The 17741-nt window shown below is 33.9% G+C and overlaps 2 protein-coding genes across 2 annotated transcripts; one reads left to right on the top strand and one right to left on the bottom strand.

Annotated features, from left to right (window-relative positions):
• Nucleotides 1-1436: 1436 nt before the first annotated feature.
• LOC142546169 (putative chloride channel-like protein CLC-g) lies at nucleotides 1437-9505 on the top strand. Its single transcript, XM_075653724.1, has 7 exons — nucleotides 1437-1673; nucleotides 3010-3210; nucleotides 3592-3769; nucleotides 5555-5817; nucleotides 7326-7595; nucleotides 7714-8839; nucleotides 9072-9505. Exons 1-7 carry the CDS (start codon nucleotides 1480-1482, stop codon nucleotides 9204-9206), a joined length of 2367 nt encoding a protein of 788 aa, XP_075509839.1. The 5' UTR covers nucleotides 1437-1479; the 3' UTR covers nucleotides 9207-9505.
• A 657-nt stretch (nucleotides 9506-10162) lies between these two features.
• On the bottom strand, nucleotides 10163-13637 carry LOC142546168 (aluminum-activated malate transporter 12-like). Its single transcript, XM_075653723.1, has 6 exons — nucleotides 13110-13637; nucleotides 12854-12994; nucleotides 12083-12355; nucleotides 11759-11880; nucleotides 11488-11631; nucleotides 10163-10937 (listed from the first exon to the last, which is right to left on the bottom strand). Exons 1-6 carry the CDS (start codon nucleotides 13396-13398, stop codon nucleotides 10302-10304), a joined length of 1605 nt encoding a protein of 534 aa, XP_075509838.1. The 5' UTR covers nucleotides 13399-13637; the 3' UTR covers nucleotides 10163-10301.
• Between the last annotated feature and the right edge of the window lie 4104 nt (nucleotides 13638-17741).

Raw genomic sequence — 17741 nt, 5'->3', positions numbered from 1 at the left:
TTTTATCATTTGTTGTTGTTTCACAATCAGTCCAGTTTGTCCAAGGTAGTGTTTGTTAACATGATTGCTTTCGTAATTACTGGAAATATACATACTTAATTATAAATTCAGAAAGGGATCAGCACGAAATGTACAAAAAGAAGTTGCCATAGTTTGCCATTTATTATTCCTATTATTATTGTTGGTGGAGGTGGCGTAATATTAAATAGAACTAGTTACTCTGCACACGTTATGCGTGTGTGTACAATCTTTTTTATCATTATCGATGGACTAAAGTGAAATTTGACAAATTATGGTGGGACTAAATTGATATTTGAATTGTTAAAATAAAAACAAGTGTGTTGAAATTGAAAAAAAAAAAACAAAAAACAAAAGTGTAATATTAGTATCATATAAGGGTAAAATTGGAAGAAAAAGATGGTGTCCTCAACGACAATAAATATATTCGGTGCTAACAAGTCAAAACAGCACATTGAGTTAATTTAGTGCATATATTTAATAAATAATAATCAATATTTTATTATTCTAGTTATCAAGTTTAGGGGAATAGCTCGGCTCAATAATTATCAAGTATTTGATTTGCTTCTAGTCCAAGAACTACGTACGTCATCCCAACATCTTATTACATGGTTCACGTAGATCTGTGTAATTTTTATAAAAATATAAAAAATAAACCTTGATTTTTTTTATGTAGGAAAAGTACATCATCCCAACATGTAGGATCATCTTTTTTTAATACGAGGTCTTTTTAAAAAAATTGCATGGACAGTTTTGCAACGGACTCATTAGTTAAATATATTTTTTGTCGTTAGTCTCACTTGCGTGCGGAATGAATCAATAAAGAGATATCTGAGTGAACTTATCGCAACATCGTTGTCTCACTTGCGGCGGAGTGACGCAATAAGAGATATCCGAGTAAGCTTATTCAATCTCGAACTCCACCACCATATAATAATAATATATATATATATTAATAATAATATATATATATATATATAATTTTATTTTCCAATGCAGTAACAAGGAAAATTTATTTTTGAAATGTTCTATTAAAATCACACGATAGTAACTATCTAACAAGGACACCAATTTTTTCTTCCAACTTTACCTTATATGATACTAATATTTACACTTTCGTTTTTTGTTTTGTTTTTTTAAAATTTCAACACACACTTTTATTTTTATTTTTTTTATTTGAATAATTAAAATATCAATTTAGTCCCTCCATAATTTGTCAAATTTCACTTTAATACATCGATAATGATAAAAAAAACTATACACACATCGTGTGTACAGAATAACTGGTATATATAAATATAAATATAAATATAAATTGGATAATATTATGATGCACGGTGACCAAACGGGCCCCACTTATTGTCGTTATTCGGACACTTTGGTTGTTGATTTTTGTAATCATTCATCAAACACATTTATAATCAGTTAATGCCATTTATTTTCTGTGAATCACACGGGTAGATGGCGGTTTCGAACGGCTTGGCTTCGGCGGAGGACGAGGAGTCGCCGGCGGTGCTGGAGGAGCCGTTGCTGCAGTATCAACAGCAGCGGCAGCAGGAGGAGTCGATGCGCCTTCGCCGATCGCAGTCTAATACGTCCTCTCAAGTCGCCATTGTCGGCTCCAATCTCTGTCCAATTGAAAGCCTTGATTACGAGTATTTTTTCTTGTTCATGTACAATCTGTGTGTGTATATGAACGTGGGTGCGTGTGTAGCATTAGTGTTTGTATGTGTATACTGCTGCGTGGTTAGAAGAGAAGTGTATTATGTATACGATACTCTACTTTTCAATTAATTTGGACGCTTACTCGAAGTTTGTGTGAGAGGATAAATATTAATACCTTTGCACTTTTTTACAAGTGTTTGACAGATATTTTCTTGATCTACTTGATGTTGACTCAAAATTCTATGTTCTTTGTATTTTGAAATGATTTAATTTTCAGCTGCATCGGTATTTGACGGAAATACGAGCTTCGCTAGTTATAAAATGACGCGTGGTGAAACTATATGCTAGTGTCGATGCATGATCGACTTCAGTTTTTGTTCGATTATTCAATTTACATTTTTAAGGCTGAAAGTAATTTATGAAGTTTGTATATATTCTGTAAGAAGTTTGTATGCTCAAATTACCACGTTTCATGTTTTATGTTCATTACAAGATTGTTTATTGTATGTATATATATATGTATGTGTGTGTGTGTGTATATATACATATATATATATTATACATATATATGCACACATTCATACATTTATATAGTGTTAAACAACTAATCACATAAAGATAATACTATCGAGTCAAAAATATGATTTTAAGGTGATTGTATTAAAAATGTATACTACATACCTTGTCCGTATCGGTTGAAGCTCTGGAACTACATACAGGGTGATTTTTTCACTCATTATTTCCTATTATTTGCAAGAGGTTCCTGTCAATATTAATAATGAGAATGATCATTTCTGCGAACAACCACAGGTTCATGTTCGAATATCTATATTTCTTGTATTTAGGACTGACTATGGTTCCTTTGATTGTCATTATAATGAGGATTTTTTTTTTCATTGTGATGTAAAGACCCTTCTGCAACATTTATTGAAGTTGTAAGTTTTGTATCATTATTCCATCTGTGAGGCTTCGTACATTGATTTCATTTTGGGACTCAGCATTGCCATGTCATGTCCCTGAAAGAGGGGCATGAAATTGTTGCTTTGTAGCCTAAATAAAGTTTATTGAGTCCACAAAAATTTAGCTTTATAGATATCGTTTTATGTTGCACTAAATGGTAGTGATTGCACATCTTTGAATTTCTTCCCCTTGTATCATGTGATTCCTTTCTCAATGTTGTTTGTTTTTGAATTATTTTATTCACACTAATACATCCTATCATAAAGGGAATGTAATTTAAGAATCATTGACCTTGTCGTGTTGTTTGCCTATGCTCTGGATGATTTTATAGTCTTTAAGGTCTTACTGAAGTAACTTTTTTTACAGGATCATAGAGAACGATTTTTTCAAAAAAGATTGGAGGAGCAGAGGGAAGACCCAGATATTTCAATATATACTCATTAGATGGATATTTTGTTTTCTTATTGGAGTTATAGTCGGTCTGCTTGGGTTCTTCAACAACCTTGCTGTAGAAAATATAGCTGGAATTAAGTTTGTCGTTACCTCGAACATGATGTTGGCCAGAAAGTAAGAATCTTGGTACTTTATGTATAATGTTGGCCAGAAAGTTAGAATCTTGGTACTTGCATTTGCATGTAGATTTTTCGTACTAAGCTTTGGCTTATCTAATAATATTCGATTCCAGAATGATAATTTTCTTCTTGTGAATGTATCATTTTTTTAGCTTCATTGCTGCCTTTCTTTGGCAGCCTCTAGATATCTAAAATGATGGAGGTTACTTCATGTTTTGCTTTTAAAACTTTTAAACTATAGCTATGTCATAGTTAATAATTTTCCATGGTATCTGGGTATTATTATTTTTGTTGGCTTCTCCCATGTCACCTCTGTCATGTTTTGTATTAGGGTTTTGCGTCTTAACTAAAGTTTATATACTGATTTTGGTATCAGGTACACGGTGGCTTTCCTTGTATTTGCATCGTCAAATTTTGGATTGACATTGTTTGCAAGCTTGATCACTGCTTTTATAGCACCTGAAGCTGCCGGTTCAGGAATACCAGAGGTTAAGGCTTATTTGAATGGTGTAGATGCGCCAGCAATATTTTCGTTGCGAACTCTGATCATCAAGGTACCTTGCCTCTTTTTCTCTCTCTATCTTCCTATTTCTCTGTGTCTCTCAGTAGGAGATTGTGTAATTGGAAATTTCTCAACCAACTCTTAGAGGATTCTGGATTCGATAGTTAAGTTGTCAAAATGAACTTTCTGTTAAGTGAAAGAAGGCTACAATTCAAATTGCTTAGGTGAAGTACCTAGATTGGCATCTCTTTAGTTCTTCAGATCAACACAAGTTAATATAAACTTGTATTGGTTGCCAAAAACAAATAAAAATTTGGGCACTAATAACATGCCCTCCTCATAATAATATTCAAAGGGATGTGACGCTTATGTGTTACTGAAGTTTTCCGAAAGTTTTGCTATCCTGGCTGTTTGATCACGGTTTTGGCGGGATCCTTTTCCAGCACCCTTCAAGTATTGGACAGTTTCACCGAATGTACTTAGTAAACAATTATGTATCCCATTGTTCACAACTTGCCCTATTACAAAGAAACACTCTTTTCCAGTTAAATGCGTCATCCTCGAACATTGTTGGTAACACTCTTCAGTCAGTTTGCAGAAAAGTTGTGACATAGCCTTAAACGTTTGGTCCAAGCTCTTTCATCCAGTTTCACTTTGAATTTGAAATATTACTTAGATAGAAATTATATTGACACTCTTCCATATTTGTGCCACTGCGTTGGATATTGAGTACCAAATGCAGCCTGCTCCTGGGTGTAAGTATAGATATAATGTTTTCAAGTTTCAGGCTAGACTTACGTTTCCCCCCTCTATGACTAGGAAAGTTTTGTTTCGAAAAAGTTCTATAAGCACGTGTTTTCAACAATTATGCTTTCTGCTTCTTAGCTATTGCTGTCGTTCATTGAGATTCAGAACGACATTTTTCTGCTTATTTAGTTGGTTAAGCTTCCCTATTACTTCTCACCCCTCTGTACCAATTGAGCCGCAATCCTCCAGTTCCATGCCATCTTTCTTTTCTAATCTTTCTGTGCGACCCTAAAGATTCAACCCATCCTTATTGTCAAGAGAAGGAGACCATACGTGCTATTGAAGTTGCCATTCTATCATCATCAATAACCTTACGGAGTTTATAATCAAGCTTATCTCTCTTCATCGTGATGAGTTTGAAAAATAGAGATGCTGTTGTCTCCAAATCACCTAAATTTTTCTCGATTACTCCATTCTTAGTCAATTTTACACCCTCTTCATTTTTTAAGTATACTGTTTACTTCTTATTTTGACCCTACTGGATCTCATGATCGAATTTCAATATGATTGCAAATACTTTAACATGAAGAAGGTGCTAATTCAAATTAATGTGGAATGACCTGCAAATCACTTTGACCATGTTCCAGAACTTAATTGGCCACAGCTGGGCTATGTTCAATAATGCCAACTCAATTCTAGAAGTCACTTATGAAAGTTTTCTGAAAAGTAAATTTTATTTGGAAATTTTTGGAGCTGATGTGATGTTTGTTATTTGATAATGTGTTTGGTTTAGATTTAAATGTGAGATATTAATAAAATTTGAAATATGGGATGTATATTTTTTAGGAATGATATGGTGAGAGTTAGAGCAAGTTGATTTTCAGAGATATGAAACCAAACAGTTGGATTTGTGGAAAATAATCTCTATTGAAAAGCCAAAAAAATGGAAACTGAGATTTTTTTTATCTGTATGATTAAATTGTACTTCAAAAGTGAATAGAAACTCTTTGTGTAGATTGCTAATTGCTTGAGATTCATAGCCAGTATTATTAAGTTCTTCAAAATTTTCAAAAGTTTTACACCTGTACAGATTGTTGGAAGCATATGTGCTGTGTCATCGTCTCTTAACATTGGAAAGGCAGGGCCAATGGTTCATACAGGTGCCATCGTAGCTACAATAATAGGTCAGGGTGGGTCAGATAAGTTTAGGTTGACCTGGAAGTGGTTACGGGTTTTCAATAATGATCAAGACAGGCGAGATCTTGTTACATGCGGATCTGCCGCAGGAATAGCTGCTGCATTTCGTGCTCCAGTTGGTGGTTTGTTGTTCGCTCTTGAGGAATTGGCATCTTGGTATTACTTGACTTATGTCCTTTAGGGTTTCCCAAGTTTCCCTTATGGTTTTGCCTTATTAGCTTTAAAATTGATGTCATACGGTTGAGTTGCTCTATATACTTCTATATCTCTGAAAGATGCAATCATGCAACACATTCTGATTATATGGCACACATGTTATCTATCTCGCAAGGCTACTTATTGAATTAAAGAATTTCAGAACATTAGGTAAGAGAGGATAAGAAAAGTTTGATAAGAATTGATGGTTTGTTTTTCTTGTTTAAGCTCCTCTAGGTGGAATTTTGTATTGTTGTTCGTGGTGTTCTTAACATTCATATTTAATCGGTTGATGATGCTTCTTTAGCATGTATCTGATGTCATGTTTCTACGTGTGTGGTAAATTCTATCTGTATTTCCTCAGTCAATTTAACATTTACGATAATTCAGGTATTAATTGTGCAGATAATGGAAAGTGATGTAGCAATTTTATCTTTTATTTGGTATCTTATTCTTATTGGAAGTTCTAATCTTACCAAACTTCAAATATCAGGTTTTCCCCTAAAGTTGCTCACTGCTGTTTTACTGAGACTTCGAGGTGCCTTGTTCCTTACTTCCTGAGTATAAACTGTATATGAGGATCACATAAACGAGTTTGTATTGTGAACTTATGATCCATAATTATAGTGTAAAATCTTCCTATTTTTAGTAAACGTAGTCTTATCATTAGGCTCCCATGTCTTAGTTCCGTTATATCTGAACATGTCAGTACTATGTAATAAGTAAATACTTATTGGAAAACAGTTATTGTGAAACGATGTTTATTTTGGTTTACATATGTGCCACTTGTCATTACTTGTCATCATGGAGTCACTAAATGGCTTATCATGGTCGACCATTCATCCTCCAACCTTAAGCATTTACTTTACGGAATGTGGCCACTATGTAGTTATCGTGTCTCTTTGCTTGTTGCTTCTGCCTTGAGCATCATCTTCATTGGTTAAGTTGGTTCCGCCAGTGTGCCAACTCTTTCCATTCCTACCAGCGACATCATCCATATTGGTTATCTTGTTTCTGTCTTTACCTGTTTTCTTTTGTTTGACATTTCTTTAACCTTTTTTCTTTTGTTTGACTAGTCCTTACTGGTTATGTTGTCTATACTTGGTATCATCATTCTTTTGGTCGACTTAACTGCTTCCGTTTAATTTCTTCTTTAGTCATAGACTTTAAATCAATTACTTTGAGAACTTTGGGCCCTAGATTAATTTAGCAATCATCCATTACCTTCTAATTATAAATTAGTTAATATTCAAAATTTTGGTACATATCCTTTTAGCAATTTGGTGACACTAAGCCTTATCTGATGTGCAAGTGAGAAAAAATGGTTACTTAAGCCATGATGAGTCCATGACGAATATGTGGATGTAACAATTAAGAAAGTGATATATGTAATAGTGAACAATGTGTGGTTCTGAGAATGTATTGTATACTGTGCTACTAATATTAGTTATACTCGACCTTCTCTGCAGGTGGAGAAGTGCTCTGCTGTGGAGAGCTTTCTTTACCACAGCTGTTGTTGCAATTGTCCTTCGAGCTCTGATTGATGTCTGTTTGAGGGGTGAATGTGGACTATTTGGTAAAGGGGGTCTCATAATGTTTGATGTCACCTCAGCAAATATATCCTATCAACTGAGGGATGTACCTCCCGTTCTTCTTCTTGGAGTTATTGGAGGCATTGTTGGAAGTTTCTACAATCTTTTACTCGATAAAATTCTCCGAATATATAACATGATAAATGAGTATGTCTTTGCTTTTGGTTATTGATTTTCTTGATAGCGAGGTGATTAAATGTCCTTTTTAATCCACTAACCTATGCGCATGGGGATTTGTGATAGTTTTCTTCTTTGTCTGTGCCAGGAAGGGAATCGCTTACAAGATAATTTTAGCGTGCTCTATCTCCATTTTCACTTCTTGTCTTCTATTTGGATTGCCATGGCTTGCATATTGTCGTCCATGCCCATCTGATACTTCAGAGCCCTGTCCAACAATTGGCCGTTCTGGAAATTACAAGAAATTTCAATGCCAGCCTGGTCACTACAATGATCTTGCCAGCCTCTTTTTCAATACAAATGATGATGCTATCAAAAATCTCTTCAGCAAAAACACAGACTCTGAGTTTCATCTTGCATCGATGTTTATTTTCTTTGTCACATGCTATTTTCTCAGCATTTTCAGTTATGGTATTGTGGCTCCTGCAGGCCTCTTTGTGCCAGTTATTGTGACAGGTGCAGCTTATGGACGATTTGTTGGAATGTTAGTTGGTTCTAACTCAAACCTCAACCATGGCCTCTTCGCAGTTCTTGGTTCTGCTTCTCTTCTTGGGGGAACTATGAGGACAACAGTTTCCTTATGTGTAATTATTCTTGAACTCACAAATAATTTATTACTGCTACCACTTAGTATGCTTGTTCTTCTCATCTCCAAGACTGTTGCCGATGCATTCAATGGAAATATATATGACCTCATTGTGACATCAAAGGGTTTTCCTTACTTAGAATCTTATGCTGAGCCATATATGAGGCAATTGACAGTTGGTGATGTGGTTACTGGCCCTCTTCGTATCTTCCATGGAATCGAGAAAGTAAGTAATATAGTCCATATCCTCAAAACCACGAGGCACAATGGATTTCCAGTGGTAGATGAGCCCCCCCTCTCTGTTTCTCCAGTTCTATCTGGTTTAATCCTTCGTGCTCATCTCATCACTTTATTAAAAATGAAGATTTTCTTGCAAACCCCGGCACTTGTTGGCTCAGATGCTTCTACACGGTTTTCAGCTGATGATTTTTCGAAGGGATTGGGCCATGGTGACAAAATTGAAGATGTGGATTTGTCCGAGGAAGAGATGGAAATGTTCATAGACTTGCATCCCTTTACTAACACATCACCCTATACTGTTGTAGAGACTATGTTATTAGCGAAGGCTTTCATTCTTTTTCGTCAAGTTGGTTTGAGGCACCTGTTGGTTATTCCCAAGACTTCTGACGTAAGACATTTTTATTTTATAACCGATACACCATTATATTGATCCTTTTTCTCTTTTCTGGTAACTGTAAACAATATTATTTCTCATTAATTTTGGTCTTTATGTTACCCATTTTCCTTTGCCAGGAAGTTTAAAAACATCAGTTGAACATTTATGAGTATGAACATATTTGCCTTCATGGTAAACGTCGTTTCTCCAGGCTTATTAGAATGCCATTTATTTTGTTTTGCAGAGAGTTCCTGTTGTTGGTATATTGACTAGGCATGACTTCATGCCAGAACATATCCTTAATTTATACCCACATTTGTTGACCAGCAGATGGAAAAGATTGATATTTCAGTTCCCTCAGTCACACAAGCTTATCTAGAGAATTGCAGCTAAACCTTTGAGTGTTTTTAAAGCTCTATGATTCACCTTGGCTTCGAACCAAATGATGCACCGATTCTCTTCTTTTTCTTTGATTCAAGAGGAGCATAAGGACCTTCATTCTTCATCAGTTGGCCTGGTATGCATTCAGGTCTGGCAAAGATTCAAGTTTTCTAATTGTGAACTTGGAACTATGAATTTTTCACAGTTTCATTTACTAAAATAAATTGACGCCTTCCACCTTTATTATACTAGAAGATATGTAAAAAGATGATACGAGGAAAAAAATTATTATATTTATTACTCGCTTTTTTTATTTTTTCAATCTACAATATATCGATAAAGTTCGGATTTTATTTTTTGTTTGAGTTTTTGAATACTAATATAATTGAATTGTTTTGGGTTTGATATACATATAAATATATAGTGTTGCAATATTTTGTCTAAATATAAAAATATTTATTAATGTGATCCTTCACCAGAACCATAATCTTACTATCACTATGATATTTTTTTAATATCGCAAACTTTAAAATTGTAAAAATAATATAGTTAGACTTTAAGTATTCAAAGTAATAAAACAAAAAATAAATATATCAATTATAAACTTTATTTACAACAACCGTGATTTCTAAATTTTTCATGATATATTTTGAAGTTTTATAGTCCTATACATAAATGAAGTCCTTGTAGGCTCGTAGATGAGTGGTCTCCCACCTTAAATCACGTCTACTTCGTGCAGATTCTAAGCCAGACTCCTTTGACACTCGTGAATGAGCAATTGTGTAATAAGATCTTCGTGCATGATAACACTATTTTAAGCAGTTTTCAATTCCTTTTGGATCCATGCCCTCGTATATATATATGTTGAAAAGTCATATAATTTTTACTCACTGTTATACGAATGCAAGAGTTGAACTTTTGACAGGTGGAATATGTATGTCGGTGCTCAAATGCCAAACAAGTTATTTGATTCAACTTTCAGTTACACCTTTACCTGTATAATAAATATGGTTTTGATGAATAATTTTAATAAGTTCCAGAACAATCCCATATGGATGGGATAATTATGCTAGCAGTGTTTTAAATGTTGCCGTCATTCTGGTCCATGGGAAGGCAAATTATTCTTCGATGGCGCGGCATTCCCCATCTCAGGTTTTTGGCAAATCACAACCACTCGATCATTACTGGAATCAAACTCCCTGAAGTTAGCCACCCTCCCCAACTCTTCTACCTCCTCAATCACGAGATCGAGCCTAGCTACTGCCTCCACCAATAAGGAGGCAAAGGCAGCAAATGGAAGTGCCTCCGAGAACTCAAGGCTCGTGACGGAAATCTTGCTCAAGGTTGGCCTCAACATCTTTTTGTCGGCCTCCTTTCCTTGTTCCCTCACCCTTTGTGACTTCCACTTGAGCAATGCTGATGTATCGGTTTTTACGCTCGATAGCGAGGCTCCGTAGTTTTGGGAAGACTTTTCTCTGGCAGTGGCCGCTGCTAAGGCATACATATTGGTTTTGGCGTTGGTGGCTTTGGATCCTAGAAAGAGCCTCGGCTGGGATTTTAAGGCGGTATCCAAGTCTTGCAGGGCCTGGTGTAGGTGGTCGGATAGAATCTCAGGGGAGCATTGGCGGTGGTTTTTTATACTTTCAGCTAGTTCCATTAATGCTTTGGTTACTTCTGCAGCTACTCGAATGCATGGATCTTTGAAAAGAGCTCGAACAGACTTGGGAGTCTGAGAATTATGCAAGTTATGAATTAGCGAATAATAGGTAGAGAATATATATTACATTAAAATGTAGCACATGTGAATAAAAACTAGAGGAGTTCGATCAGAAAAAAATTTCAATGCTCGAGTTTGAACTTGAACTTGATGGATATATCTGTACTTTCCGAGCTTTCATGTGATTTGAGTAAAACTCAAGAAGTTCAATTTTTTTAACTAAAGCTTGATATTTGTTTGGAAAATTGCGAAAGTATTATTGAACTTATAAAAATTTGTCAGGACAAACAATTTATCTTAAAATTGCGATGTAAGAAATATTTAAAAACGATGGTTACTCCAGCTGCTTTTTTAGCTGAGACATTCGTGCTTGATCTCGTCTCGAGGTTATCAAGCTTGACTCCTACCGAGCTACTGTCGATCTCGTCTCGGTTACAGTTCAAGGTAGCATAACGAGTTGCCAAATAAACATCATTTTTGGTAGGCATAATTTGGGAATACCCAATATTTTGATATTGTCCAACAAAATGCTACTAAGGATGCTTCTAATCAAAATAATGACCTGAATCTGAGTTTGAATGCATCCATGTAAAGCTACGACTGTATAACCGAAATGACGAAGAACGTCTCCCAATTTGACATACTGCTGCCATGGTAACCTGTAACAGTGTATTGAGTGTGGTGGCTCCCAACTAGCATGTAATGCCTATACTTTCATGAAGAAAACAATCAAGAAAGATGAACAAGAAGACAATTAAGTATATGTCGCTTCTTCGTTTTTTTTTTCCTATTTCTGAAGCGCTCTATAGCTTTAAATTAATGTGTACATGTACCAGTGTCTCGTCAGTGGATTTTGAATCCAGAACAGCTTTATAACCCTTGTATATAGGATCTTCCAATGATTTTTCTTTGTCTTCATCTATCGTATCATTGCTGAAATATTCATTGACACATGCTGAAAATGGATAAGAGAATTTTAATCTTTTTCATCCCTTAAACTCAAATAATCTATATTAATGTAGAGTAGTCTAAATATCATATATTGAACACTTTACAAAAGTGGTGATTGTGGAGAAGTAGCTCTGATGTAATGGATCGGATCTTTGTTTCTGTACCAAAATCTACGGTGTTGGCATAATTTTATGCCAGACAAGTACCTTCAATCGAATTTGCCAACCCCTGAAGCTTAGAAACAGTGGAATTGTGGAGATCTTGGCCGGACCAATTCGGGAAAATGAGGAGGCTCATCAAGAGACAGATTCCACAGCCAATGGCGATTGTGTAAAATCTTTCGTGGGCTATCTTTAGCACATTATGAACTCGATAGCTGGAGACAGTAATCAGATTGAAGGTCAACAGAAATATCACAACTCCGTAATCGTAATTTTTCTTTATGTACGGGTAAAATCTCATGTACGTAGCTGCTGCTCCTGTTATCAACAAAGTAATTTCAATCAGTACTTTCTACTTTAACGATCGGTTGGTTTAAAATAACTTCCAATTTTTTATGCACAAATGTTTTGTGAAGTTACACACTCAAGTAGGCATGCTACATCACTGGACCGGACCGGACCGGATTAAAATGGCTTCGGATGCACTTTCAACAACCCAATCCGATTCAACATCAGTGTCGGATTTGCACGGTTCAACTGGAAACCAATATAATCGATTTCAAAATTGAATCAGACCAGTTCTGGATTGATCCAATTTGATATATTAACATCCCTACACTCAAGATTTTGCAATAACAAACATAAGGGAACTTAGGGTTTTCAGCAAGAGCACCAATCCAAAATACTAGTACTTTAGATAGAAGAGTTGTCTAACTGAACTTATTAAACTTGTACAATGACTAGTTATATCTTTCATAATCTAATTTAGATCACATGGTGTTGCAATCAAACCGCATGAACTTGTACGATGCATACCTATAACAAAAACCGCGGTCCCGATGAAGATAGCTCGATACACATGTCCCGTTTTTTGGGCAATATACTCGATCAAGAAAGCCAGTGATCCAGCTAAAAATGTGCCAAGCCCTCTATTCAATCCTTTGCACAATGTTGCCCCTACGTACACCATAATTAATTATGCATCATCAAACTTTGACAACATACTATCTAACTCACTTGCAATAAAACTTCCAACATAAAAAAAAAAGAAGTGAAAAAGTAAAAGACTAACCAGCAGTGAACTCAAGCACGACAACAACAGTCATAACAGCCCAAATGGCATTTTGTCCAATTCCTTCAAACAATGGTTCCATCAAATACAACAGTGTAACTAATGTTAAAGAAAAACCCACTTTAAGTGAGTGAAAAACCCGGCGTGGATCTTCTCGCCCGACTTGACATATCGTTTGCATTGTCGAACCTGCAAATATTTTCACTTTCTCAAGTGCTAAAATATTGGTTGTATATTTCTTCAAGGCATTAACCTTGGCTGTCCACTCGTTAAGATTTTCGATTCCCATTGCAGTTAGATATATTTAGGATTGTGAAAAACGGAGAGTATGTATATGCAAGCAAGTTTAGTAATTTGAATTGGGGACACAATCTCAAGTTAGGCCATGAGGCTATATACAGGAGATCAGAGGACAGTAGTATAGAAAATATTTCATGGTTCAAATTTTGGCAAATAACTATTATATTGGAAAGGTTTGAGAAGAGATCTGGAAAATGTCCAAATTCACCTTTTTGTGTTGCATCTCACATTTCATGTACCTATTTCTATTTCTTATGTGAGAAAACCTCTTTAAAATTTTATATTTGATACACCCAATATTATACATAAAAAGCAGTCAACTCCTCAAATAATGAATAAACATAGAACAAGTGTAATTGGAAAATTGCACTTAAAACCCACATTTTATGCACAAATATAACTTCTCATGTATCGTATAGCCTTATCATTTTTGTATCACAAGTGCCTCTCCCGGCCCCTTGTGTCGATAAATAAAATTATTTTCTACCGACAATTATCATTCATCTACGTACATACATGAAATAATTAAAGAAATATAATTTGTAACATGAGATTTTCCTTAAATTGGAATTAAAAATAAATATTTGAATTTTAGAATTCACGTGTCCTTTTTTCTTTTAGGTTCTCTTTTCGTTGATATATTCACATGAAATCCGGATACAAGAAACAAGTTTGGGGTACTCAGATTTGCTTGCCTACCACAACTAAACGTTGCAACCATATATACCAAATATAGAGGTTGATATATATATATATATATATGTATATATATATATATCTCTCTCTCTCTGTGTTTTCCGCTAGCTGTATAGTTTGTCAAAAGCATCACATAATTGCTTGTGAACTGTTCCTGATTCTTGTGTTATAGAGCTACATTTCTTTCTCTTCCCTCGCCATTCCTCTGAGCCAGGGCGATATTATAATATCTGCTTTTTTCTTCGATTAATATATGAAATTAATTTTATTTTCAAAATTTTTTTTAAAAAATAATTTCTTTTTAAAAAAATTATCCTAAATATTTTTTTTTAAAAAAATCAGTTCGGTCATTGTTCATACTAAATTTGTAAGTTTGATATCTGCAAATTACAAGTTGTTCAAATAACATTTTGAATTATCGATTCAGTCTCAACATCATTAGATTATATGAGTTTATCACATAATAGATGAATATATACTTCAAATATAGAATAGAAAGATCTCGAATTATCATTGTAACAATTCCTCAATCGAGTCTTTCTAAAAAAAGCAAAATATGTTTTATGATCACTCGAGATATTAGTGGATTTTTTTAGGTCCAGTAAAAACGGTTCGGTCGACCCTACCCCTGCGGGCACTGCCTGCAGGGGTCGATCCAATTCGAGCCAATTTTTTTTTTTTTTTACATGGAGGTGGGCCCGGATCACTCATGTGGAGTGATCCGGGCCGTTCATTGCCCGTGCAGGCACTGCCTGCACGGGTAGGTTGAAACAAACCAGTAAAAACCCTGAACGGTGTACGGGCTAGCCACCAATCTATCATGGTGCGATATATAGTAACAATTTTTGTACAGAAAAAACAATTGATTATTTCATTGCAAATAAATCTCTTTTTAGGAATGACAATGAAATGAAGTTTGTCATCCCTTCCCCGTCCCAGCAGAGATTAGATTTTCATATTATCCTCGTCTCCACTTCAAATATCCTTTGAGTTGGCCAAATTTTATTTTTGTGTTATAAATTGACAATTTAATTGATTTTTTCTTATTTTTAGTAAATTTATTAATCGTTTAAATTCCTAAAATAAGTCCTCTAAAACTTTTATTTACTCAAAATAGTAGAGTTAATTTAATGATAATATTAAACATAAAAAATACACAAAACAAATATTAAAAATATAATTCACTAAACTAATTGATTCTTTTATTTTCATTTATTTTATTTACGTTTAAATCCAATTTTTCGAATCAAGTGAATATTTCAATCTTTCATTCAATATCTTATTACTTTTTATTGAAATTTTAAATGTTTTAATTTTTTAATTAATCACAAAATCTTATATAGAATAAACATGAATAGTAACAAAATTTTATTTTATGAAACATATTACATATCGAATTTATAGTTAATATATTTGCATAAAAAAATTCTTAAGAATAAAAAATAGACATAGATTAATTTTAATATTTAGTGTTTGATATAGTTAAAAGTAAATTTTTTTGTTACAAAATACAATTAAATACCGGAGGACGTGTTATATATTTTGTTAAAAATAATATAAAATAATGGAAGAATCTTATTTTGTATTTTATCCCATTTTTTTAATAAAATTTTGATAAATAAAAATTTTGCACACCCTAATATTTTCATGTATGGTAAAAAAATATTAACCGATCGATATTTTAATACTCATATGGAAGTTTGGAAAAAATATGTATAACATTAAATTTTAGAGTTAAAAGTAAGTTTTTTTTATTTTCTATTTTATGATATATGAAAAAAAAATGAGAAATTTTAAAATATAAAATGTTAGTCGTTGATATGAAAAAATCTTGCATTTGAGTGTTTTAAAATGAATCAAAATTTTACATAGTAAGGAAAGTGATTATAAGTATAAACTTGCCAAATAGTAAATTGTAAGTAGGTATCATCATCATTTAAAAAATGGAGTCATTCAGATCCTAATCAACTTATAGCCGACCGTCCAATAATTATATATGCGGTCGCAAATTTGTGGTCAGATACTCATTGTAAATGGTTGACTATTATAATCGACTTATTTCTCGCAAGTTGCTGAGCGATTTTTTTTATTTTTTTAAAAACAAAAATTTGTGTGAGATGTTTGACGGATCCTATTTTGTTAGACGGATCTCTTATTTGGGTCATCCATGAAAAAATATTATTTTTTATGCTAAAAATATTACTTTTTATTGTGAATATAGGTAGGTTTGATCCGTCTCACAGATAAAGATACGTGAGACCGTCTCACAAGAGACCTACTCTTTTTAAATATTTGTGGAAGCAGCTACAATTTGGAGTATCAAACCTAGAGACCTCATCCGCGAATGTTATTAGGTCAAAAATCCATGTCAAGTTTTTTCAATTTTTTTATACAACGCTTACGTGTATGTGATGTTATAAAAATTTAAATGCAACCTCTAAATAAAATTTATTATTCACTTTAAAAAAATAGTTTTTTTAAATTTTTTTAACCTCATATTTTGCTTCTGTTTTTGCTCGATTTGATTCAAATTTGAAGTTGGTTTCATGCTAATTCTGATTCTTCAAATGAGATTCTAGTATTTTTATAAATAAATAGAAATTTTTCTGGACACTCTTATTCCGACCAATATTTTCGTCAGATCCAAAATTACCATTTATACAACATCAAACTCTATTTTTTGCACACACTTTAATACTGTATTTTGGTATTTTGTTAAAAAAAAAAGTAGTAGTATGCCAAACATTTCACCTTAAAAAAATTTCTTAACTTTTCACTTTTATTTTCAAATTAACACTTTTTTCCTCACTTCTTCACATTCTATAAATTTAATCACTTGTCTAAAAGCTTAATCTTTTGAAAATACTCATGTATTGAGATGCAAGTTACTGAAATTAATTAACTTTTGCTACTGCTTGTATAAAATTCAACCCCTTACACAGGAAAATAACCCTTCAAATTACATAATTAATTATTCTCAATATGATCGAGAGAATATTATCGAATTATCATACCCTTGCGAACACATACAAAATATAATGATCACTAACGATCGACAACACGCTTGGTGCAGAAGCAACGGCAGCAGAATCCTTGGCAGTCTCCGACTCCACCCGAGAAGCCTTCGGAGTAGCAAACCCACGGGCAATTGGTGCTGCTCACGCACACTCCTCTGAAGCGATAGCTGGAGACGAACACACCCTAACCTTTCCCACCTTTGGCCCTAAACCTCCAACATTTCATCAATCGATCGGTTAGCCAAAAACATTGTCGAAATTAAAGGGAACAATAATCATGGTGGTTAATATAAAATCTTCTTCCCTAATCTGATAGTGAAAGAAACTAATATTTTCGCATTTGAGTGACTTCGGCTTAAAATTACAACTCTTCAAGTCCTACACCGTCGACACCTTTCATGCACTAAACATTTTCAAAGCCCACTTTGTGAATGATACGAGTCACCTTTCATTTTCTTAGGTAGAAGACAAATGAGTGTGAGCAAATGTGTCAAGATATTGAAGCCCTATGGCTGCCACATTATCCAAAGCATTTAATATAGTATTAAGTGATTGTTTTTTTAAATCTTTTTTCTCTCTCTAATTCTCTCACTTTTTGTTTCTAATCATCACTTCGAAA

Source organism: Primulina tabacum, chromosome 5, assembly GCF_025594145.1.
Source record: "Primulina tabacum isolate GXHZ01 chromosome 5, ASM2559414v2, whole genome shotgun sequence".
Classification (NCBI taxonomy): domain Eukaryota; kingdom Viridiplantae; phylum Streptophyta; class Magnoliopsida; order Lamiales; family Gesneriaceae; genus Primulina; species Primulina tabacum.
The sequence above is the reverse complement of the archived record's forward strand: the minus strand, read 5'-3'. Positions and strand labels throughout refer to the sequence as shown.